The sequence below is a fragment of the Pseudophryne corroboree genome, chromosome 5, assembly GCF_028390025.1.
Source record: "Pseudophryne corroboree isolate aPseCor3 chromosome 5, aPseCor3.hap2, whole genome shotgun sequence".
Taxonomy (NCBI): domain Eukaryota; kingdom Metazoa; phylum Chordata; class Amphibia; order Anura; family Myobatrachidae; genus Pseudophryne; species Pseudophryne corroboree.
The window spans coordinates 135,879,429-135,906,282 of record NC_086448.1 but is presented as its reverse complement, the minus strand read 5'-3'; the positions used below and the strand labels follow the sequence as shown (position 1 = coordinate 135,906,282).

Genomic DNA, 26,854 nt, shown 5'->3' with positions numbered 1-26,854 from the left:
AAATAATAATAATAATAATAATACCTCTATAACTGTTTGTTTTTAGCCGGTTTTGTCTTCTAATTGTGTCCAGTTGTAAAGCGCAACGGAATTTGCTGCGCTATATAAGAAACTGTAAATAAATAATAAATAAATAAATAATGCATTGATCTTCGATGTCCATCCCAGGAGGCTGTCAATCAACCCCCTGTCGGGATAGGATACTGACGCCGGAATCCCGACACCAGCTGAAATACCGGCGGTCGGAGTCCTGACCGCCGGTTGGTTACCCCTCTTGGGTGGTGGTCCACGCCAACACCCGGAGGGGAATAGAAACCTGTTGCAACCGAAGGTTGCCATCGGGCCCGAAACGTGGCGAGTGCAACGAGCCCACGAGGGAACACACTGAGCTCGCCACCAGGATCCCGGCTGTCGGTCTTCCGGCGGCGGTCTCCTGACCGCCGCCGATCCCGTACTGACCCTGTCCATTCCTACCTCAGAGGTAGTGGCATAAAAACACTTGTCGTTCAGGCTTGCAATTCCTAAAGGTCCACTGTGGCCTGGGGTTCAATGTACTTTTTAATAAGCGTCATGTCGGCAATTACTTGCATTACACAGTACTGTTACTAACCTGGTACCACAGTCCATGATATGTAGGAGCGCATGACACTCACAGAACCCAGGGGGGAGGAGAGGGATTAGATGGATATTGTGCTGGAGCTCCAGGTTCTCAGATTAATCAGAGACTTCACTAGTAGTTGGATAAGTACTTTATTAGGAAAAAGACCTATATCCTGGCAAACCACAACAATCAACATATTTTGCTTGGAATAACATTTTGCAGGTCACATTTTGCATTGCGAATATGAATCGTGGGAAGTCCAAACCATCAAGAAGTGAAAATAAAACTATAAATACCCACAAGTGCACCTGTTGATATTTTGGCAAAGTCCTTCAATGATAGCAGTGATTTATTATAAGTAAGAAAACACCGCTTCTGATTTATCAGCCACAACGGCTGTCACGATGCCGGCCTAACCTCGAATCATCCAGCAGTATCAGAGGGTAGATTGAGCGTTCAGCTACTGGAGGTATTCTAAGCATTTAAATCAGTTGATCCTACAAGAACAGTGAATTTATCCTGCCTATTAAAATAGGTCTTTAGGGAGTCCTACCAGTCTCATAGACATGCTTGACAGGCTGGCTTGAAGTTGGCTGAGGTAACGACGACGCAGCAGGGAAAGACTGTGCTCTGGAAACAGGCCGGTGTTTCTCTAATCCTCCCATGCCAACTGTGTCCATCTGAGCCTGGTAGATATGAAATTGGTTGATACGCTGATGGTCCGGGAGCTGCAGTTGCCAAGAAAACAGCACAGTAGAAAGAAACGTGAGAGGGAATCAAGTAAGAGTCAGGGAGAAACATGTCAACAGATTAAGTTCATTGGGTCAGGTCTGTTATAAACGTGTAAAAAAAAAAAAAAAGTCAGAGGCTCAGTCAATAAGTTAATTCAGCAGATGTTTTTACACTGACACAGGAGAGTCATCGGACTTGCTGAGCACTCGCTCATGGCAGGAAGCCTGTCAGTTCTCACAGTCTGAGGAGAACTTTTGTTCGACCTAAATGACCCAATTTTTAAAATTTCAGTAATTTTTTAAAAAGAAAGTACCTGAATGAACATAGGGAAAAAAAATCCTGATCGTTAAATACTAATTTATCCAACTAATGATAGGTATTTATTAAAAAAAATTGCGATACTTGACAGTCAAAACATTAGTGTCAATCTGCAGATTGTTAGAAACACAGCTGACATCCTGTAAGCTACCGCAGGAGCCAAGTACATCATTTTGGCTCATTGTTTCACTGTGTGATATAAATGTCAGCTGAAGCTGGACTTGCTTATTCTTATGCAAATTTGCTTTAAGAAATCCGTGACAGGTGAAATGATAGTGAGACACTTAAGGCAACTGATCATAGACACCTGCAATAAAAAAGATAATTATTATACTGTAACAGTGGGGTCATTCTGAGTTGATCGTTTGCTGACGATTTTCGCAGCGAGGCAATCAGGTAAAAAAAAAAGGCATTTCTGCGCATGCAAAAGCCCCGCAATGCGCATGCACGACGTACGGGTACAAAGTTCTTTGTGGTTGTGCTCAGGTTCTAGCGAAGTTTTCCTTCACACTGGCGGCCGCAAGAAGATTGACAGAAAGGGGGTGTTTCTGGGTGTTAACTGACCGTTTTCGGGAGTGTTTTAAAAAATGCAGGCGTGTCTGAAAAAATGCAGGCGTGGCTGGGCGTTCGCTGGGCGGATGTATGACGTCAAATCCGGACACGAATAGGCTGAAGTGATCGCAAGCGCTGAGCAGGTTCAGAGCTACTCTGAAACTGCACAAACTGTTTTTGCAGAGCTCGGCTGCACATGCGTTCGCACTTCTGCTAAGCTAAAATACACTCCCCAGTGGGCGTCGGCATAGTGTTTGCGCGGCCTCTAAAACTAGCTAGCGAGCGATCAACTCGGAATGACCCCCAGTGTCAGGTATTACAATCTCCCAACCACATATGAAGTGGTGCTGAGCCTGATTCAGAATGCAAAAAAAGCAATTAACTTTATGGGGGTCATTCCGACCTGTTCGCACATGCTGCCGTTTTTCGCAGCGCAGCGATCAGGTCACTGCTGCGCATGCGTATGCACCGCAATGCGCTGGCGCGTCGTACGGGTACAAAGCGGATCGTTGCTGAGCGATGGATTTAACGAAGAATCCATTCGCACAGCCGATCACAAGGAGATTGACAGGAAGAGGGTGGCGTCTAGTTGATGGCACGGGCTGCAAAAAGTTGCAGCGGGCGATCAACTCGGGATGACCCCCTAAGTTAGAAGTTAGTGGAGCAGACGCTAGATGGCAGAAGCTACAGGATGGCAGGTCCTGTCAGCCTATCTGTCACACACAAACATACTAGGGGCATTGTCTGTGTAACAGGATCTATCCTGGACTAATTACTGGGGTCTAAAAAAAGTAAAAATAATTCACAATGCTCACTAATAGAATTGTGTCATTGTCCTCATGCCACTCAGCCATCCATCACTTGGACCCAACACCCCTTGTCCATCTTCCATCCAAATTATCTCTCCTGTATATCGCATTACTCCTGATATCAAATAAATCTCATTCTCTGGCTCTCAGTTGTTGCATCCAGACTTCTTATTGGTATGTTCTACTTATATGGGGTTGATTCAATTTGTGGCAATGTGCAGCTGTACATCTGCGCACATATTTGTCCATTACGCTACATTAGCAATCTTTCACTTTTATGGCTGCGAGGCAAAATTGGCAATGTAGGGTTCCTGCAATGTGTTGTTCCAGAACGTAATGTATGGCACATTGCAGCTAATTGGATTGACCCCTTAGTGTTTTGCTGATGGTGTGCAGTAAGCTGTATGGTGTTAAAAGTTTTAGGGCAGCACGGATGGTGTAATGGTTAGCATTACTGCCTCACAGCATTGAGTTCATGGGTTCAATTCCCACCATGGCCCTAACTGTGTGGAGTTTGGCATATGTGTAAGGGGCATTATGCGTGTCATGTGTATAAATGCATTAATAATGTGCAGCAAATGTGTAAGGGGAACTATGTGTGTCATTATGTGTATAAGGGCATTAATAAAAGTTGGCATAATGTGTAAGGCGCATTATGTTTATAAGGACATTAATAATGTGTGTCATGTGTAAGGGGCATCACTGTGTGGTATTATGTGTATAAATACATTACCAATGTGTGGCATTATCTGTATAAGGTGCTCTACTGTGTGGCGTTATGTATAGAAAGGGCACTACTGTGTGGTCTAATGTGAATAAAGAGCAATATGGTGTGATGTAATGTGATTTAGGAGCAATTCAGTATCATGTATTGTGAAAAAGGGGCACGACTGTGTGGCGTAATGCTAACCACTATGTGAATACATTATAAAGTGAATACATTATAAAGTGAACATAAATAAACTGAGATTGCTTACATTGTGTAAGAAAGGTGACTGCATAGCATATGTAATGCTCACACACAGTAAAACCCCTGCTGCTTGGCTCAAGCATTGATCAACAGGATCAGAGCTCATATTGGCCCTTTACACTTGTGTGGGCTGGGCAGCCGCTTCTCTTCTGGCAACACTGGGAACTGCAGCAGCTGTCGGAAGAAGATCCTACACACAGACTGGCGGCTGATATCTCCCCACTGGATCTGCCAACATCTTCAATAACAATCTATTATCCAATCCATCTTCATTGTATCACTAATGAGCATGGGGATAATTTTTCAACCACACATTGCAATACTGGACCTTATTGCCAGCTGCATAGTGTGTACAGCCAGAAGAAATATATCTACATTCAAATGTAATACTTAAGTGCAAAAATGATGTTTTCTCAATCAGCATAAAAATGAGCTCTGTACGATTGTTAAGACTATAAAAAATATTTTACAAATGAAGGTGGTTTCTCTACGATTGGATTTAAAGGAGGATTGACACCTTTCTTACATGTAGAATTATAATGATTTCAAAGCATCATTGTAATTGATCCAAGGAATTAAACCAATTGCCATTTGTGTGGTCAGGAAAGGTTTTTTTCTCAGTATAAGGATAAATTGCCAGCCAACTCAGTGAGGGCCCCAATTTAGACCCGACTGTAATTGCAAATTTGTTAGCAGATGGGCAAAACCATGGCCCTCATTCCGACTTGTTCGCTCATTGACGATTTTCGCTATGCTGCGATTTGTTGCAAATTGCGCATGTGCAAGGCACGCAGGGCGCATGCGCTTAGTTATTTAACTAAAAACGTAGCAGTTTTGCTGCGGATCCTGCGGCGCTTTTCAGTCGCACTGCTGATCGGTGAATGATTGACAGGAAAGGGGCGTTTCTGGGTGGTAACTGAGCGTTTTCCGGGAGTGTGCTAAAACGCAGGCATGTCAGGGAAAAACGCGGGACTGTCTTGAGAAACGGTGGAGTGGCTGGCCGAACGCAGGGCGTGTTTGTGATGTCAAACCAGGAACTAAATGGACTGAGCTGATCGCAATCTGTGAGTAGGTCTGGAGCTACTCAGAAACTGCAAAGAATTATTTAGTAGCAGTTCTGCTAATCTTTCGTTCGCAATTCTGCTAAGCTAAGATACACTCCCAGAGGGCGGCGGCCTAGCGTGTGCAATGCTGCTAAAAGCAGCTAGCGAGCGAACAACTCGGAATGAGGGCCCATGTGCACAGCAGGTGGAGGGGGGGGGCAGATATAACATGTGCAGAGAGAGTTAGATTTGGGTGAGGTGTGTAAAAATAAAGCAGCCAGTATTTACCCTGCACAGAAACAATATAACCCACCCAAATCTAACTCTCTCTGCACGTTATATCTCCCCCCCTTCAGTGCACATGGTTTTGCCCATCTGCTAACAAATTTGCAGCTACGATCAGGTCTGATTTAGGCCCTGAATTCTACATTGCTAGAGCATAAATTCATTTTCAATCTTGCTACTGTGTAACTATGTACAGTGGGGATCGAAAGTTTGGGCACCCCAGGCAAAAATTAATTTTAATGTGCAAAAAGAAGCCAAGGAAAGATGGAAAAATCTCCAAAAGGCATCAAATTACAGATTAGACATTCTTATAACATGTCAAAAAAAGTTTGATTTTATTTCCATCATTTACACTTTCAAAAGGACAGAAAACAAAAAATGGCGTCTGCAAAAGTTTGGGCACCCTGCAGAGTTAATACCTTGTACTGCCCCCTTTGGCAAGTATCACAGCTTGTAAACGCTTTTTGTAGCCAGCCAAGAGTCTTTCAATTCTTGTTTGAGGTATCTTCCCCCATTCTTCCTTACAAAAGTCTTCCAGTTCTTTGAGATTCCTGGGCTGTCTGTGACGCACTGCTCTTTTAAGGTCTATCCATAGATTTTCAATTATGTTGAGGTCAGGAGATTGTGAAGGCCGTGGCAAAATCTTCAGATTACGCCTCTTGATGTAATCCACCGTGGATTTTGAGGTGTGTTTAGGATCATTATCCATTTGTAGAAGCCAGCCTCTCTTTAACTTCAGCTTTTTCACAGATGGCATCCAGTTAGCGTCCAAAATTTGCTGGAATCTTATTGAATCCATTTTTCCTTCTACTCGTGAAATGTTCCCTGTGCCACTGGCTGCAATACAACCCCAAAGCATGATTGATCCACCCCCATGCTTAACAGTTGGACAGAGGTTCTTTTCATTAAATTCTGTGCCCTTCCTTCTCCAAACGTACCTTTGCTCATTCCGGCCAAAAAGTTCTATTTTAACCTCATTGGTCCACAGAACTTTATTCCAAAATGCATCAGGCTTGTCTATATGTTCATTTGCAAACTTCAAACACTGATTTTTGTGGTGAGGACATAGAAGAGGTTTTCTTCTGATGACTCTTCCATGAAGACCATAATTGTACAAGTATCTCTTTATAGTGGAATAGTATACCACAACTCCAGTGTCTGCCAGATCTTCCTGGAGGGATCATGCAGTCAAACGTGGATTTTGACTTGCTTTTCTCACAATCCTGCGAGCTGTTCTGTCTGATATTTTTCTTGGTTTTCCAGATCTTGCTTTAACTTCCACTGTTCCTGATGACTGCCATTTCTTAATTACATTCCGAACAGAGGATATGGGCATCTGATAACGCTTTTTTATCTTCTTATAGCCTTCTCCTGCTTTGTGAGCGTCAACTATTCTCAGTGTCAGTGTTCTACACAACTGCTTAGAGGAACCCATGGTGCTGATTGTTGGAGCAAGGTCAGATGAGTCTGGGTTTTTAAAACCTTTGAGATTGACATCACCTGGTCTTTCCAGACGATGATTGAGAACAATCCATGACACTGCCAGGTCTCAGCTGTCCAAAGGGGGCAATACAAGGTATTGACTCTGCAGGGTGCCCAAACTTTTGCAGACGCCATTTTTTGTTTTCTGTTCTTTTGATAGTGTAAATGATGGAACTAAAATCAAACTTTTTTTGACATGTTATAAGAATGTCTAATCTGTAATTTGATGTCTTTTGGAGATTTTGCCATCTTTCCTTGGCTTCTTTTTGCACATTAAAATGAATTTTTGCCTGGGGTGCCCAAACTTTCGATCCCCACTGTATAATGAGATGTGTTACTGCCACTGGGGATCCCGGCAGTGGAATGCTAGCGTGGGGGCAATGCAACAAGCCCCTTTGGGCTCAGTGGCAAGCTGCGGGCTCGGTGGCAAGCTGCAGGCTCGGTGGCAAGATGTGCTCGCCACAGGTTTTATTCCCACTCAACTGTCAGGATTTAGAGTGGTTCGGGATTTAGCCATTGGTATTGTGACCAGTGGTCTCCTGATTGCCGGTCACATAACTACAGCTCAGTTTGATGTATGAATTCTTGTTTCCTACTGAGGTCTTGTTGACACTGCAATCAATCTGCAGAAGTTTGAAGTGAACCTCACATTACTGCCCAAATGTTGGAGGACACTGCTACTGTAGTTCCATTTTCTAACTCATGCTTTACACTTCCTGTTTGCCAACAATTCCCACTTCTCACTTGGATAAAATAGGAACAAAATGACCTCTACCTCTATGCCCCCCAGCCCTGCCCAGAAATTCTACTTTTGGAAAAACGCCACCCACTTTCATGTAAGCTCTGACACTTTTGATCAGGAGAATTGAGATATTTGCCTTTTGCCATCATTACACTGCCCTAGCATATACAGCCCTTCTCTCACTAGCTTAATCACAAAGGCGAACAGGTCACTGTAAGTGCCTTGAGTCCTATTTGAGAAAGAGTGCTATATAAATAAAATTATTACTATTATTATTATTATCTCATGTCAACATTCTGATTATCTAATAGGCCAGGCTTGGCCAACCTGTGGCTCTCCAGCTGTTGTAAAACTACAAGTCCCATCATGCCTTGCCACAGTTTTGTTATTAGGGAATGCTAAAACTTGGCAGGGCATGCTGGGATGTGTAGTTTCACAACATCTGGAGAGCTACAGGTTGGCCAGGCCTGTAATAGGCTATTGGTTTTTCTGTCCCTGTCCACTTCAAAATTGGGAACACATGGACAAACTGGAGAGGAAGATAGATAAAAGGGTGCACGTTTATGTTTTGTAAATAAAGTTTTATAGGATATTGTTTTATTTTTAATGTTTTCGATTTTTATTGTATTGATTGAGTTTTGTTATGTTTTATTCTATTTTATTTATTGGACAGTTCATACACACGGATCACTTAATCTGATATTCTAAAAGCCGGGAAAATGGCATTGAATGCTGATAGCCCAGAGTGGATGGACCTGTAACACTTTCTGACAAGGATTCGCTTTTTGTCAATTTCAAGACTGCATACAGCGCTCATGTTGAACACTGTGCCAGGGAGGCATCGAGAACATGCTGTAAAAGCAATATGCCAAAGTATGGCAAAGCAAGGTGTTTTTTTTTTTTTTTAAACACTCGTGTGTACAGGGATAAGGGCGTAATTCAAGGTTGATTGCAAAAGCAAAATCTTTCTCTAATGGGAAAAACCATGGGGGTCATTCCGAGTTAATCGCTCGCTGCCGATTTTCACAGCGCAGCGATCAGGTTACTACTGCGCATGCATATGCACCGCAATGCACACGCGCGTCATACGGATACAAGCAGCATCGTTGCTGTGGAATGCTTCTAGCGAAGAATCCATTCACACAATCGATCGCAAGGAGATTGACAGGAAGAGGGCGTTCATGGGTGTCAACTGACCGTTTTCTGGGAGTGGTAGGGAAAACGCAGGCGTGTCCAGGCATTTGCAGGGCGGGTGTCTGACGTCACTTCCAGGACCGGACAGGCTGAAGTGATCGCAAGGGCTGAGTAAGTTCAGACCTACTCAGAAACTGCTAAAAACTTTTTCGTACCTCTCGGCTGCACATGCGTTCGCACACTTGCAAAGCGCAATACACTCCCCCGTGGGCGGTGACTATGCGTTTGCACAACTGCAAAAAGTAGCTAGCGAGCGATCAACTCGGAATGAGGGCCCATGTGCACTGCAGGGGGGGGGGGGGGGGTCAGATATAACATGTGCAGAGAGAGTTAGATTTGGGTGGGTTATATTGTTTCTGTGCAGGTAAATACTGGCTGCTTTATTTTTACACTGCAACTTAGATTTCAGTTTGAACACACCCCTCCCAAATCTAACTCTCTCTGCACATGTTATATCTGCCCCACCTGCAGTGCACATGGTTTTGCCCATTAGAGGAAGATTTTGCTTTTGCGATCAACCTTGAATTAGGCCCTAAATTCATCTATAAGGATGTACAAGACTTTTTGAAATGTGTAGCTACTAAACCAGCACAATGGATGGAATGTCCATGTGAGGCAAAATGTAATACTGCGATATCATTATGTCAGCTTTGTGCTGGGCTCCTGTATGTGCCCAATAACAAGATGTAGTCTATTTTTAGTCACTCATTTCCAAAAGACAGCTGCTTTTAGCAGCAGTGCAAACGCTATGCCGCCGCCCTCTGGGAGTGTATCTTAGTTTAGCAGAAGTGCGAACGAAAGGATCGCAGAACGGCGTCTACATTTTTTCATGCAGTTTCAGAGTAGCTGCAGACCTACTCCTACCTTGCGATTACTTCAGACTATTTATTTCCTGTTTTGACGTCACAAACACGCCCTGCGTTCGGCCAGCCACTCCCCCGTTTCCCCAGGCACACCTGCGTTGGTATCTGACACGCCTGCGTTTTTCAGCACACTCCCGGAAAACGGTCAGTTACCTCCCAGAAACGCCCCTTTCCTGTTAATCACTCAGCGATCAGCAGTGCGACTGAAAAGCGCCGCTAGACCTTGCGTGAAACTGCATCGGATTTTGTGAAAGTACGTTGCGCCTGCGCACCATACGCATGCGCAGAAGTGCTGATTTTTTGCTTGATCACTGCGCTGCGAACAACGGCAGCTAGCGATCAACTCGGAATGAGGGCCATGGGCCCTCATTCCGAGATGATTGTAGCTGTGCTAAATTTAGCACAGCTACGATCATTCACACTGACATGCGGGGGGACGCCCAGCACAGGGCTAGTCCGCCCTGCATGTCAGTGCCAGCCCCCCCTCCCCCCCACAGAAGTGCAAAGGCATCGCACAGCGGCGATGCCTTTGCACTTCAAGAGTAGCTCCCGACCAGCGCAGCTTTAGCATGCTGGGCGGGAGCTATTCGTCGCTGACGGCCCGCAGCGGCTGCGTATGACGTCACGCAGCAGCTGTGGGCTGCTCCCCGCACGGTCCGGCCACGCCTGCGTTGGCCGGACCACGCCCACGAAACGGCAGCCAAATGCCACCGTTCCGCCCCCTCCCGCCCAGCGACCACCTCTGCCTGTCAATCAGGCAGAGGAGATCGCAGCCCAGCGATGGCCTTTGGCCGTCTGGCATGCGCTGTAGTGCACCGGCGCATGCGCAGTGGGTACCCGTTCGCTCGGCTACGATAAATAGTAGCAAGCGAACATGTCAGAATGACCCCCATTGGGCAATAAAGACAAGCTATTGCCGTTAAATATAAGAACAGTGCTAGAATATAAAAAGTTGTTGGGTCTGGTTCAGAGTTGCACACAATTTGGTCACATCATGCTCGGGGAAAATGTGGATATCCGTCTGATCCAGAGTGGGCCAAAACTCTGAATCAGATGGACCCCTGTGTAAGCAATTCCATCAACATGCGTTCCACAGGCCCACAGAACACTTATCCTGCATATGAATGCCCCGGTGCTGCTCAGTTGTGCCTAGTCACCTGCATGTGTAGCTGCGGCTGAGGTGAGTGTGACTCTGAATCGCATATGCCGCCTCGGGCACATGTGCAGTTGCTAGAATCTCAAGATCAATGTGGACTTGCAAGCCAGTTTGGACCAGGCCCTTTGTCAGCAAAATGAGCAGATGAGCTCACAGGGAAAACGTGGTAGTTGGCCTTTACTTGCAAGAAGCTGTAGAGCTTTATCAGAGCATGAGCAGGCTATAGAGGACATACAACCTCATGTATTCCATGGGATATTCTTTAGGAGTCAGTGCACAAACAAGTTTGGCATAGTGGTGAGCACATGGGGCAGCAAGGTGATTATACACATACAACTGACAGATCATATAAACATTAATCATAACACGGCTATTTGCCCCCACACTGCTGTGTTATGTAATCACAATTTCACTATACTAAACTAAACTAACTAAACACTATATTAATAGCAATGTGAATGTGCACACATGGAAAAGGGGGTGTGGCCATCTATCACTGGGGGTGTGGCCAGCCATGGGAGCGTGAGCCTTGTGGCACTTCCCTGCCTTGCAGCACTTCCCATCTCAGCATGCCAGCAGGCAGAGCTACTCGCCCTGGGGTGGCATGGGTCAGGGTGCAGACCAACTGTCAGTAACTGTATAATGTAATGTAGCTGTTACTAGTAACACTGATTTTCGGTTGCTACTCTTATTAGCACCAAATCTACAGAGACAGTGGTTAGATGGTAAACATCCAGGAGGCATTTTGCTGATTTGTGATACTATTTTATGGCTAAAGATTAGAGATGTGCACCGGACATTTTTCGGGTTTTGTGTTTTGGTTTTGGATTCGGTTCCGTGGCCGTGTTTTGGATTCGGACGCGTTTTGGCAAAACCTCCCTGAAAATTTTTTGTCGGATTCGGGTGTGTTTTGGATTCGGGTGGTTTTTTTCAAAAACCCCTCAAAAACAGCTGAAATCATGGGATTTGGAGGTAATTTCGATCCTATAGTATTATTAACCTCAATAACCACAATTTCCACTCATTTCCAGTCTATTCTGAACACCTCACTCCTCACAATACTATCTTTAGTCCTAAAATTTGCACCGAGGTCGCAGGATGACTAAGCTAAGCGACCCAAGAGGGCGGCACAAACACCTGGCCCATCTAGGAGTGGCACTGCAGTGTCAGACAGGATGGCACTTAAACAAATTGGCCCCAAACAGCACATGATGCAAAGAAAAGAGAAAAAGAGGTGCACTGTGGTCGCTGGACGGCTAAGCTAAGCGACACAAACACCTCAATATCACTGGAATTATTAGTTCTAATCAATGGTATTATTGGTCCAAATCACTGGAAGAAACTGACAAAATCACTGGAATTATTCGTAAACATTTGTAGAGAGTCGCTGCTTTCTGATTACAGAAATGCTCAGATATTCCTGCGAATCCACAATCCCTTCCCAGAGGAAAAAGAAATTGAGAAACCATTGTTTGAGAACATTTGTTCTCTTTCCCTTACAAAGGAACAAACCACTTTCCAAGAAGACTGACGTTTTTGGGATTATGGAGACATAATGTTTTTTTATATAAATCCTAAAGCAGATGGTGTATTAGAGCAAAAGAGTGCAAGAGACCAGCCATGCAGTTTCTGAAATATTATGACAAAATGTTACTGTATTTCATAAGCACTAATTCCTAACTCTGCTAAGTACTGTTTGGTATACTGTATCTGGCTTCCATGAGGTAGTTGTACATTATTTCAGCTTCCATTGACCTTTTTGAAAGCGGTAGAAGTTATCGATTCTTTTTTTTTTCTTCCCTATTTTTAATTTTCTCCTGTATAGCCCAGTAAAATGTTGCAATGTTAAGTATTGACTTGTGCCTTCTGGGGGTCCACTTCTTCACCAAACCCAGCCAAATCTCATCCTAACGCTCTGTTCCACGTACTCTATGTACCCCATCTGTGTCACCCATGTCTGTCTACCCCTCCCCTTTAGATTGTAAGCTCTCACGAGCAGGGGCCTCTTCCCTCATGTGCTTATCCTTTGTCTTACTTTAATAATCTTCAACTGTACCACATCCAGCAGTCTTCTGCCACCTGATACTTATTCCAGTGTCATCTGCTGATGTAACTATGTTTATTTACTCTGTACTTGTCCTATACTGTCATCAACTGTAAGTTGCTGTTTTCCTGTTTGATTATTTATGTACTCTGTAATTAGGTGCTGCGGAACCCTTGTGGCGCCATATAAATAAAGGATAATAATAATAATAATTATATAGGGTGTATAATCCCCAGGTGTATCTCACACATCACACAGTACAGTATATAGGGTGTATAATCCCCAGGTGTATCTCACACAACGCTCAGTACAGATTACAGGATGTATAAAATCACCAGGTGTATAACACACGTCGCACAGTACAGTATACATACTGGTCACAACAATGCAGCAGATATTGAGCACTGATCAGGATACTAGAAGTGACACAGAGCTGCAAGATACAGCAATGGCCTACTGTACTGTACTAAATGTATACTGCTGGTCACCAAAATGCTGCACTATCCTACTATATACTGCTCACAATAATGCAGCACAGAGATAGTATACTTGACACAGAGCTGCAAGATACAGCAATGGCCTACTGTACTGTACTGTACTGTACTATATATGTATACTGCTGGTCACCAAAATGCTGCACTGTCCTACTATATACTGCTCACAATAATGCAGCACAGAGATAGTATACTTGACACAGAGCTGCAAGATACAGCAATGGCCTACTGTACTGTACTATATATGTATACTGCTGGTCACCAAAATGCTGCACTGTCCTACTATATACTGCTCACAATAATGCAGCACAGAGATAGTATACTTGACACAGAGCTGAGCACAGATATTTGCAGCACACTGAGCACAGATATGGAGCGTTTTCAGGCAGAGAACGTAGATATTTTCAGCACACTGAGCACAGATATTTGCAGCACACTGAGCACACATATTTGCAGCACACTGAGCACAGATATTTGCAGCACACTGAGCACAGATTACGGAGCTTTTCAGGGAGAGAACGCAGCCACGTCCTCTCCGTTCAATCTCCAATGCACGAGTGAAAATGGTGGCGACGCGCGGCTCTTTATATAGAATACGATCTCGCGAGAATCCGACAGCGGGATGATGACGTTCGGGCGCGTTCGGGTTAACCGAGCAAGGCAGGAAGATCCGAGGCTGCCTCGGAACCGTGTAAAATAGGTGAAGTTCGGGGGGGTTCGGATATTGGAGAACCGAACCCGCTCATCTCTACTAAAGATTAGATTGGGGTACAGAACTGCTGCCTTGTCTAGGCCTCAATGGGGTCTCCATCTGGCCGTGCAGTAGCATCTCTTTCCCTACACAATGCACACTGAGATTGACATGATTAAAAACATTGGAATCATCCTCACCTACTGTAGCTCACATTAAACTCAGTAATGGTTTTGCTTAATTTCCCTATTCAGTCTGCTTTAATCAGATAGTTTGGGAACATCAAAGAGTTCCAATGTGTCATCGCCGAAGGTTGCCACCAGGCCCGAAGCGCGGCAAGAGCAGCGAGCCTGCAAAGAGACACACTGTGCTCGCTGCTCTGACTGCCGGTATCCCGGCTATCGAAACGCGGCGTCGGTGTCCTGACCGCTGGGATCTCAACAGCCGGGATATCATACTGATCCTCCTGCAGGGCATGCTCAGCAGAACAGACAGTCTCCCTATGACACATACTCTACAGTAGTTGCGACTGTTTAATACTCTGTGTCCCTGTTCTGGGAAACCAGCAAACACACCCAGAGTAACAAGTCATTATTCCAATCACAAGTATAGCTATAATAAGTTAAGTGAGTTACAAGATGTATAAATCACAACACTATTGTTTCCAGGAAGCACACTAGCTTAATGAAGCATGTACACAAACATGACTTATTTTATTAAACAGAAGTTACCCTCTAAAAAAAGAAGAAATGAGGCAAAACAAAAGCATACAATGGCAATTTAGTGGTATTTTCCTGACGTCAGGTTTGGTAAGATACAGGTTTCCTGCCTGCCACCTCCTATGTGAATACTTCACTGCTTGAAGCTGCACAGATGAATCCCCAAACCCTTTCCCTATCCCCATCCATCTATTCTCCCAGGCCAATATTCTAGTGTTCTTCTATAAGGGCATCTGACATGTCATGCTGTGTTTGGAGAAAATAATACAAATGATCCAGACTGAGAATAATGATGTGTCAGAATGAGGACGCTTGTCCAAACAGTTGTATTTAATACCTGTGGACAAATGTTAATATAAGGTCTTGTGTAGCCTTCTTATTATATCAGTGTTTTGTTTTTTGTATAGTATTTTTCAGGACATTCTGTACATTCCAGTACTAACAGTCCTGCAACACTTCATCTAGAAACGGTTTTCAAAGGAGCATTTTGAGGGTGAAATATCCATCCAGAGGGAATACAAGAATAGGAATTTTATCTATGGACCATTGTAAAGTTGTGTGTCTTGTTTAGGGAAGTTGAACCAACTTTGCTCATTAGGTACGCTCCCCACTGTAAAACAGAATTGCCCATTTGGTCAGATGGTTTATACGTCTTGTGCAATGTTGATCTTCCTCTAGAGTACAAAGATTAAAATGTCAAGTCAAAGCATAGAGCATGATATCACCACAGAGGGAAATGACTTTTACTCCACATTGCATCACACTACTTGGGTGTACATTACCTCAGTGTATTTTGTGTTTTGTCAACAGATGCAATGCATTCTGACAGAACTACAGCAAGTTCTACTGTAAACAGAAAAAAAACATGAAACCGCATATTTTATTTTCCAGCACATATACCATTACCCCTAAAGCACCAATGGCCCTAAGGTTCGGAATTCATTCCTACCAGAATTCCAACTGCTGCTTTTTCTCTACTGACAAAAACTGGTGGGGTGGGGGAAGGGGGGGGGGGGGGGTCACAAGATGCCATGTTGATTTTGTCCAGTAAACATTTGGGTTCTCTTTGGATGTTACACCAGCAATTGCATGTGATGGTTCTCACATTGGGGTAAATTTACTAAGGTCCCGATTTTGACCGAGATGCCGTTTTTTCTTCAAAGTGTCATCTCGGTAATTTACTAAACTCAAATCACGGCAGAGATGAGGGCATTCGTATTTTTTTGGAAGTAGTTGTAAAAAAATACGAATGAATACACCATCGGTCAAAATACGCCAGCAAATTAGTAGAACTCGGTAATTTACTAAAAAGTGCAAATCTCCAAAGAGGAAAACACTGCCGTGAAAAATTACAAATCGCAAAAAAGTGCTAAAAAAAAGCAGACCTGCTTTTTATATTCGTGATTGCATAGGCATGCAGGGATCCATGAGATCCGTGCATGTCTATCAGTGGGAAGGGGTGGGAAAGTGGTTTTTTTCCCAAAAAAAATTGCGTGGGGTCCCCCCTCCTAAGCATAACCAGCCTCGGGCTCTTTGAGCCGATCCTGGTTGCAGAAATATGGGGGAAAAATTGACAGGGGTTCCCCCATATTTAAGCAACCAGCATCGGGCTCTGCGCCTGGTCCTGGTTCCAAAAATACGGGGGACAAAAAGAGTAGGGGTCCCCCGTATTTTTAAAACCAGCACCGGGCTCCACTAGCTGGACAGATAATGCCACAGCCGGGGGTCACTTTTATATAGTGCCCTGCGGCCGTGGCATCAAAAATCCAACTAGTCACCCCTGGCCGGGGTACCCTGGGGGAGTGGAGACCCCTTCAATCAAGGGGTCCCCCCCCCCAGCCACCCAAGGGCCAGGGGTGAAGCCCGAGGCTGTCCCCCCATCCAATGGGCTGCGGATGGGGGGGCTGATAGCCTTTTGTGATAATGAAAAGATATTGTTTTTAGTAGCAGTACTACAAGGCCCAGCAAGCCACCCCCGCATGCTGGTACTTGGAGAACCACAAGTACCAGCATGCGGCGGAAAAACGGGCCCGCTGGTACCTGTAGTACTACTACTAAAAAAATACCCAAAAAAAGACAAGACACACACACCGTGAAAGTAAAGATTTATTACATACATGCACACAAACATACATACATACTTACCTTATGTTCACACGCAGGTCGGTCCTCTTCTCCAGTAGAATCCAAGGGGTACCTGTTGAATAAATTCTACTCACCAGATCCAGGGTCCCAGGGTCCTCGGGGCAACCATTTGTAATCCAGGTACTTGAATAAAATAACAAACCGCAGACCCGAGCCACGAACTGAAAGGGGCCCCATGTTTTCACATGGGACTCCTTTCCCCAAATGCCAGAAACCCACTGTGACTTCTGTCTAAGTGGGTTTCTTCAGCCAATCAGGGAGCGCCACGTTGTAGCACTCTCCTGATCGGCTGTGTGCTCCTGTACTGAGTGACAGGCGGCACACGGCAGTGTTACAATGTAGCGCCTATGCGCTCAATTGTAACCAATGGTGGGAACTTTCTGCTCAGCGGTGACGTCACTTTAGGTCAACCGCAGGGCAGAAAGTTCCCACCATTGGTTACAATGGAGCGCACAGGCGCTACATTGTAACACTGCCGTGTGCCGCCTGTCAGTCAGGACAGGAGCACACAGCCGATCAGGAGAGTGCTACAACGTGGCGCTCCCTGATTGGCTGAAGAAACCCACTTAGACAGAAGTCAGAGTGGGTTTCTGGCATTCGGGGAAAGGAGTCCCATGTGAAAACATGGGGCCCCTTTCAGTTCGTGGCTCGGGTCTGCGGTTTGTTATTTTATTCAAGTACCTGGATTACAAATGGTTGCCCCGAGGACCCTGGGACCCTGGATCTGGTGAGTAGAATTTATTCAACAGGTACCCCTTGGATTCTACTGGAGAAGAGGACCGACCTGCGTGTGAACATAAGGTAAGTATGTATGCATGTTTGTGTGCATGTATGTAATAAATCTTTACTTTCACGGTGTGTGTGTCTTGTCTTTTTTTGGGTATTTTTTTAGTAGTAGTACTACAGGTACCAGCGGGCCCGTTTTTCCGCCGCATGCTGGTACTTGTGGTTCTCCAAGTACCAGCATGCGGGGGAGGCTTGCTGGGCCTTGTAGTACTGCTACTAAAAACAATATCTTTTCATTATCACAAAAGGCTATCAGCCCCCCCATCCGCAGCCCATTGGATGGGGGGGGGGACAGCCTCGGGCTTCACCCCTGGCCCTTGGGTGGCTGGGGGGGGGGATCCCTTGATTGAAGGGGTCCCCACTCCCCCAGGGTACCCCGGCCAGGGGTGACTAGTTGGATTTTTGATGCCACGGCCGCAGGGCACTATATAAAAGTGACCCCCGGCTGTGGCATTATCTGTCCAGCTAGTGGAGCCCGGTGCTGGTTTTAAAAATACGGGGGACCCCTACTCTTTTTGTCCCCCGTATTTTTGGAACCAGGACCAGGCGCAGAGCCCGATGCTGGTTGCTTAAATATGGGGGAACCCCTGTCATTTTTTTCCCAATATTTCTGCAACCAGGATCGGCTCAAAGAGCCCGAGGCTGGTTATGCTTAGGAGGGGGGACCCCACGCAATTTTTTTTTTTTTTTTACACTGTTTAATTTAAAAAAAAAAAAAAAATGAACCCCAGCACGGATCACACAGATCCGGCCGAGATTCATTTTTAAAAAGTCGGCAGTGTTTTGCTAATCACTGCCGTAAAAAAAAAAAAAAAAAAAACACGAATGACATCGACATCGGAACAAAAGAAAAACCCGAATACGACAGCTTAGTAAATTAGTCGTAATAAATTCAAAAAGTTGCAGTTTTACACTTTCGATGTCATTCGTGATTGAACTTTGACCTGAGACGGGAAAATACGAATGTTAGTAAATTTACCCCATTGTAGGGGTTCATGTCATGGGATCCCCACAGTTCTGTTACTTTGAGGAATATTTGCTAGAACGTAACTTTGTTTATATTTGTTGTTTATCTTGGTCCTTTATCTTGTCAATCACCTATGTTAACTAGCACTTAGGTATCATGAATACATTTATCCCTTTTATTGGAGAGTTCCTTTTTATCTGTATTAAACCTCCTGACTTTTAAAATGTATCATCTTGAAGTTCTGCCTTTCCCCAATCCTGATATGGAGGGTATAAAGTCACTTTATACATAATTACTTATAAAGGCCCATATGTAAGAGCCTGCTAGTTGCTGGCACTGTTGTGATTTCAGCGATTTAGCCACTAGATTTAAAGCAGTATTAATTTACTGTTTAGTTTACTGTTACTTACAGTATTACAGCTTTAAATCTAGTGGCTAAATAACCAAAACTGTGCTGGGGCCTGGAACTCATATTTGGGACAAAATCTGACTATCAATGACCTTTTGTTCATGTAAGCCATAGTCCTGTGCAGTATAAGGTAACACATGTAATGTATAATTCAAATTCAAATTCGGTGTGTTGTCAGCCTTGCTTGACCCTCCTGTAATTAGATATACTGGGCCCTTGTAAAAAGAGGTAGTGTGGCCACAATGTTTGGACCTCAGGGTCCTAACCACAGATGCACAGGGGGGCATAGCCACTCCATGTTTTGGGCATGGCTGTGCCTCTATAGCAGGGCCGGGACAGTGTTGGACTGGCTCACAGGGGTACAGGGGAAACCACCGGTGGGCCCCACTGCCTGGGGGGCCCCACCTTCCCCTCTAGGGATCAAGGTTCCAGACTGTGCACTTGAATTATACATTACATGTGTTACCTTATACTGCACAGGACTATGGTGTATTTTCTACAGTGCATTGCTGTTATTAATCTCGTACATTATCATGCATGCGCTAGCAGTATTTACTATATAAATATATAATGGGGCCCAGACTATGCACTCTCTAATGGTTAGCCAAGCCTCTGTGGAGGCTGGACACACCCCCTCTGGAGAATGGCCACACCCCTAAACATGGGCCCCTACCATTGCATTCCCCTGGGGGGCCCTTCATGCCCCAGTCCGACACTGGCCGGGCCCCAGTAAGCACTATAGCCTCAGAGGCCCACCCTCTACCATGGTAAATGATGTGCAGCTGCGGACATTAGAATAGATGAGAGAAGTCAGGCAGTAGAAGATAGAAACGTGGAAGTGCAAGGAGAGAAGAGAATGGGGCTGTGGCACAGAAAACAAAGTTCCTCTTGAGGTACGATGAGGTTAGTAAATTAAGGGGGCAATTTACTAAAGGTGGATTTTGATCAATTTTGATCAATTTAAAAATCTATGAAAATGCATCAAAATCGATTTTGTATTTTCAGGTCCAAAACACAAATTTATTAATATTTAAAAATTAATATTAAAAAAAAAAAATCACTTTTTAGCAACTGTGTCTTTCAGCCCCTGAAACCAAACATCGATTTTAATCAAATTTAAATCGATTAGAATCGACCTTCGGTAAAATTCTCCCTAAAAGTCTAATTCAATGAGAGGCCGGGATAGGAATTGGGTAGTGCCCCTATGCTGCTTACCACATGTACAACACATAACTATGGGCCTAATTCAGAGTGGATTGTAGCTACAATCAGTTACTTAGACATGCTGGGGGACACCCAGGACAGGTCTAGTCCGCCCCGCATGTCTGGGTCTGCCCCACCGCACAAATACAAAAGCATCGCACAGCGGTGATGCTTTTGTACTTGACGAGTAGCTCCCTACCAGCGCAGCTCCTGCACGCTGGCAGGGAGCTACTTGTCGCTGTTCGGCTTGCAGCGGCTGCGTGTGACATCATGCAGCCGATGCAGCCCACCCCCGCACAGTCCGGGCATGCCTGCAATGCCCGGACCGCACCCCTAAAATGGCTGCCAAATGCCGCAGGCCAGCCTCCTCCCGCCCAGCGACCGCCTCTGCCTGTCAATCAGGCAGAGGCGATCGCAGGGCTGAGATGGCCGTCGGCTGTCTGGCATGTGCCGGTGCACTGCGGAGCCGGCGCATGAGCAGTTCAGACCTGATCGGCTGCTGTGCGAAACCACACAGCAGCAATCAGGTCTGAATTAGGCCCAATATGCCTAGCATGGCAAAGTCATTCAAAGTACAATTTTCTTTGCTGAGTCATTACTAGATGTAGGATAAGCAATTTATATTATAATTTAATTAAATAGTGATCTTTTTAAATTTACCAAAGAGAATAGCCCAGCATGGGGAGTATGAGATTTGGCAAAGCCTGATATATGTATGTTTCAGTTGTGATTTTAGATGAAGACCAACCTGAAAAAGCAGTCATTTAGTATTAGTTTTTTAACTTTGTGACAGTTCTCCTTTAAATTTTGACAGAGTGATAGAGTATTAACTTTGTCCTAACGGGGCAGATATAATTTACAGATCATTAATTAAGGGACAATTTGTGGGAGATGTTTCAAACCTTCTAATGAGGACAAGTGAAAGTGCTGTTCATAGCGACCAATCAGGTTCTAGCTATCATTTTATAACCTGTACTAGATAAATTATAGCGAGAATCTGATTGGTTTCTATAGGCAACACCTCCACCTGTCCCCTTTAGAAGGATAAATCACAAACAAATTTGACGACTGAATTAGACAATATTGTGCTATTGTTTATATATATAGATAGATAGATAGATAGATAGATAGATAGATAGATAGATAGATAGATAGATAGATAGATAGATAGATAGATATTACTACATAAAACAAAAAACACTATTCTGCGGCATTCACCTATTCCTAGATTTGGTGTGCAGCATGGTTTGTGACCACATTGTTTAAATAGGAATCACAGGGGCTCTGCACTCGCTATATTAACTAACATAATAGACAGTGGAGTTTTAGTTCATGTATTGATCAAAGCATTTAAGCCTGCAGCCCCCTGCAAGGGACCCTACTATACTGCAGGTCCTACAGTATAGTGGGGTCCCATGCCAGGTGCTGCAGGCTTAAATGCACTGATCAATACATGAACTAAAACTCCACTGATTATTATGTTAGTTAATATAGTGAGTGCAGAGCCCCTGTGATTTATTATATACAGAGAGAGAGAGAGATACATTTTTCCTGTTTTATTATATGCATAATTCTTGGAATTTCTATCTTGGTGACCAGTTTACCAACTTTACGTTGAAGGCACTTTTTGCAGTGAAGGCTTGTGAAACAAAATATTAAGAAATGTGGATTCCAAAAGTAAATGTTCCATGACATTTTAATACATTTTAATAGCAAAATGTAATGGACCATTGGCTGAGGAAATTACATGATGCATCACATATTTCTTTACCTGTAATAGAAAGCTAGAAAAAATGTACAATAATTAAATGCTTCATTAATGTTTATAACATTGTGCACACAATACTGGTATTTCGAAGGACCGAGTTGGTTTCTTACATTTCCTTTAGCTAATACTTCAGGAAATGTAATATATTTGTGCACTGACCGCCTTTAAGTCTTTAAGACTTATGACTTCTAGTTACATCCTTGCACTTGTTGTTGCTTCTAGAATTAAAGGACAGGCATCAGTGGGTGGGATGTGAATAGTGACAGGCTGCTCTGCATGGACATCATTACAGTGTCTGGTTCAAGCTTCGCCCACTTAATAACAGCCAGGGTTGACTGACTACCAAGCTGCAGTTAGGCAATAGCCGCAACTGCTCCCGGACCTTCTGCATGCAAATTGCTGCCTGCTACTCCTATAAGCCCCACCCACTGGTGCTACAGAACAAAAAGACCAGCTCTGGTATGGGGAATGGCTACTGGGAAATTTGGCACTGCCCTTCAAGGCACCAATTCCTCCCACAAACTCTCCCCTTCTGCTTAGAATTGAGAGGGGTGACGGAGGTTTGGCTAGAGTGACATCAACCAGTCCTAAAGCAATATCTGCCAAGGGACTCAGCAATGCACCTTTCGGCCCCTCATGCTATATGCTTTATTACTTGACATTTTATTGCCATATGGTAGCTCACTTTTACGCAGTGTGTGACTATGGATTACATAATTACCCTTTACTTTTCAAATTCTGAAAGTTGCTGTGAAAATTTAGGGTAAAACAGGAGAATGATTTTACTGTTATATTCATGTATGACATTTTAATTAGGGAACATATTCATCATGAAAAAATTGTGAAATGAGAACGTTTAGTTTTAAATTCTCATTGCATTATCTCACAATTTTTTCATCATTCATTGTGGCCCCATATAAAAATTATCACTCACATAAAACTGGACATTTTGCAAAGTCAGTTTTTCGGGAAGTAAAAATATTCCCCTCAGGCTGCCTGGCTGCAGAAGGGAGCACTGCAACGCACCAATTGATGCCCCACCCACTGTAAATCCTCCCACATTACCCACAGCTCCGCCCACCGCAGGACTTCCTGAACCTATTTTTCTAGAAAAATAGTACTGTGTATATATATATATATATATATATATATATATATATATATACATATATATATAAATGTAACAAATGGATCGGCACTCGCCTGAATCCTTTGGAAAATTGCTCTGGTGCCTTCTGGAAATGAATATCCATATGACCATGCATTCTTTATAGCCCCGGCTGGGTGGGCTGTCTTAACTTTCCTCTGTGAGGGGAATTCACAATAATTATCTCACCCCTTTTAACCGCTTTGTGGGATATAGATATATATATTTATGGGCCCTAATTTTTGCTGATTGTTTGCCTCCCACTGGTATATTCCCAATTACTGTATATCAATCCCATGAATATCTGCAATCTATCCTTTGCAGCAATACCATGTTTGCCTTAATAATGTTGTAGTCATCATCATCATGTAATACACACACAGAACATCATCAAAACTCAGCAAATTTAAGAAACGACTTTAAATGGACACAACGGATAGTGTCCAGCTATTTCTGACAACCGTGACCCCAGCCTAGAGAAAGCAACTTCCACTAGATGGGGCTCTGACTGGGAGGCAGCATAAAAAAAATAGTCTACTTGGGCTAATTCTTTGCAGATGCGAACTACCGGAAGTTTTGCAAGAAAAAAAATGAAAGCCATTCACTCTTTAGTGACACAGTCCTTTGATACCAATACACAGTTATTTGGACAAAGAGCTTAGGGTCAGGAAGGCACATAAAGATTGGTGATTAAAGAAATACTATAGCAGTAGAGTGTGGCAAGTTAGCAAAAGAAACTGAAGCTTTTATCATTGTACTGCTGAATCTCCCCAGGGCTATTTATATTAGATATTGAGTTAAGCATAACTTATTTAGCCCAAGCATTCCAGAAAACATTTTTTGATGTCAGCTACTGCAGGAAAGTAAACACAAAGAGAAAGGAAACGGTTCTGATTTTGCTCAGATAAAAATTGTGTAATTTAATTGAATTATCCCATGCATTTTTGAGGAATAAAGAAGAGAAGGTATTTTGCAAATGCTCCTTTTAACTTGGAAAGAAATAGACTATACTCATTGACAAAGGTTTTTTAAAAAATTATTATTATGTTTGGAGTATAAAAAATGTTTATCCCACTGTCAAGTCCAACAATGTGTATTGAAAGTGTGAAATAAATATGTTTTAAACCACACTGGTAAAAATATATATTTTAGATCTCATTATTGAAGGAGTGATGGGTGAGCTAGTTAGACTCTGGGTAGGAGGAGCAGAAGGGGAGACAGTGTACTAAGCCTTGAACAGAGATAAAGTAGATGGAGATAAAGTACCAGCCAATCAGCTCCTAACTGCCATGTTACAGGCTGCGTTTGAAAATGACAAGTAAGGAGCTGGTTGGTTGGTACTTTATCTCTGTGCACTTTATCTCTCTCCAAGACTTACTACATAGACCCCAATGTGCCCCCAAATCCTGTGCGGCTTTAATTTATTATGGATTCGCAAGTGCGACGGACTGAGCAAACCCTGCAACGCCAGCTATGCATATCTGAGCAATGCTCAACTGCGCTGGTGGATCCGATCACTCCACCACCAAGCGCCATCAGTTCTCGAGCAGCCCATGCCTGGCACACAGCCTCCCTTGTAACTTGCTGAAACATGCCCATGACACTCCCATAACATGCCCATGACACCTCCACTTTTCGCGATCACTTTAAGTCACCTCCCAATCTCACTTGGAAATGCCCATGGATCCCAGATGCCATCTCAAGTCATATTGATGCCGAGCGCAAATGCATCTGCCATTGCATACATGGGTTCATGCATGCGCAGTAAGGGTTACCTAGACTTTTCCTGCATGCGCAGTAGCAATTAATTGCTCAACTGTGCAAATATTAGCACTGCATGCACCTCTAAATAAGGCCCAAAGAGCTGAGCCAGTCAGGCCAGGGGGTTACTCTCAGACAACAGTTAAAGGGCATTCATTATATTACGGGTCTCTGGGGAGGTACCGGCTACCAGAAATGACAAAAATGGCAAATTGGGGCCCCGATATTCATAGGATAATGATATTACCACATTATAAACCATTACAGTAACAATAAATTGTACTGTAGTGAAATATACAATAAAGCAAATAAGTGACAGAACAAAGGCCCTCATTCCGAGTTGATCGCTCGCAAGGCGAATTTAGCAGAGTTGCTCACGCTAAGCCTACGCCTACTGGTAGTGTATCTTAGCTTCTTAAAATTGCGACCGATGTATTCGCAATATTGCGGTTACAAACTACTTAGCAGTTTCAGAGTAGCTTCAGACTTACTCGGCATCTGCGTTCAGTTCAGTGCTTGTCGTTCCTGGTTTGACGTCATAAACACACCCAGCGTTCGCCCAGACACTCCCCCGTTTCTCCGGCCACTCCTGCGTTTTTTCCGGAAACGGTAGCGTTTTTATCCACACGCCCCGAAAACGCCGTGTTTCCGCCCAGTAACACCCATTTCCTGTCAATCACACTACGTTCGCCAGAGCGAAGAAAAAGCCGTGAGTAAAAATACTATCTTCATTGTAAAATTACTTGGCGCAGTCGCAGTGCGAATATTGCGCATGCGTACTAAGCGGAATTTCACTGCGATGCGAAGAAAATTACCGAGCGAACGACTCGGAATGAGGGCCAAAGGAACAGATGGGAACATACTGTATAACCTCTTTCCTGCAGACTACAAGAGGGGCGATCAGTGTGATTATACTACAGAAAAATCATGGAGTCCAAGATCTCCAGCCAACCTGACTTCTAACAAACAAGTGGCACACACGATTAGGGTTCCCTTCTCATAACTGATGGTGCCCCTTAGTACTTATAGCCTGGTGACCACCTAAGATCAATATTACCATGACCTACAGTATGGTGATTTTCCATATATGTTCTGGAGATCACTACATGCCCTGAAACCCCTGAAAATGACTGAACATATAGGGTTTCCCTCATTTGAAAGAGGGGAGTCCATTTTCAAATGATGTGGCCTCTTAGTAGCTATTGTTTGGTGATGACTTGTGACCACCAGACATTATGACACTATGGACAAATTACAGTTTCCATAGAGGGGGAGGCCAGCGAATGTGCCTCATCTCCCCCATACTGACTGTCTCAAAAATGTGCTGTGGCTGCAGCATGTCCCCCCCTCCTCTTGTGAGCTGCAATATACAATTGTTGTTGTTGTTGTTTTTTATGAAATGAAGTGTCAGGTCACAATGGACCACCTAGGCAGTCCGGAACCCTTACATCTACAGATGAGCGGGTTCGTTCCCAGAGAACCGAAACCCCCGAACTTCATGTTCTGAGCCGGGATCCGAGTCCAGACTCGAAAACCAGAAAGAGGCAAAACATCATCATCCCGCTGTTGGATTCTCGTAGGTTTTGGATCCCATATAACAGCTGCACGTCGCTGCCATTTTCACTTCGGACTTGGAGAGGGAGACAGACCTCTGTCTTTCTCTTTGTGTGGGGTCAGTGTGTGCTCTGTAGGGGTGCTGCTCCGGTCACTGTCATGTACCTGTGCTGTTAGGGGTGCTATCCTGGCTGTCACTGGTGTTTCATGTGCTGTTAGGGGTACTGCAGCTGTACATGGGTGTTGTTGCTGTCCTGGCTGTCACTGTGTTGTACAGGGGGCAGGAGCACTGTCCTCCTGTGTGCTGTAAAAATTCAGGGGTCCTGTTGTTAAAATAAAAGCACACTGGTCCTGTATGCTGTGAAAATACAGGGGTACTGGACCAGTTTTGTATGATGTAAAAATTCAAGGGTGCTTAT

General features: G+C 44.1%; 1 protein-coding gene across 4 annotated transcripts in view; it reads right to left on the bottom strand.

Annotated features, from left to right (window-relative positions):
• Positions 1–734: 734 nt before the first annotated feature.
• Positions 735–26,854, bottom strand: part of HDAC9 (histone deacetylase 9) — a 1,168,275-nt gene continuing 1,142,155 nt past the window's right edge. For all 4 annotated transcript variants that reach the window (XM_063921745.1, XM_063921748.1, XM_063921746.1 and 1 more), the window contains one exon: positions 735–1,329. In XM_063921745.1, coding sequence (XP_063777815.1) covers positions 1,141–1,329 — 189 coding nt within the window. In that variant the 3' untranslated portion in view covers positions 735–1,140. The remainder of the gene's footprint in view (positions 1,330–26,854) is intronic.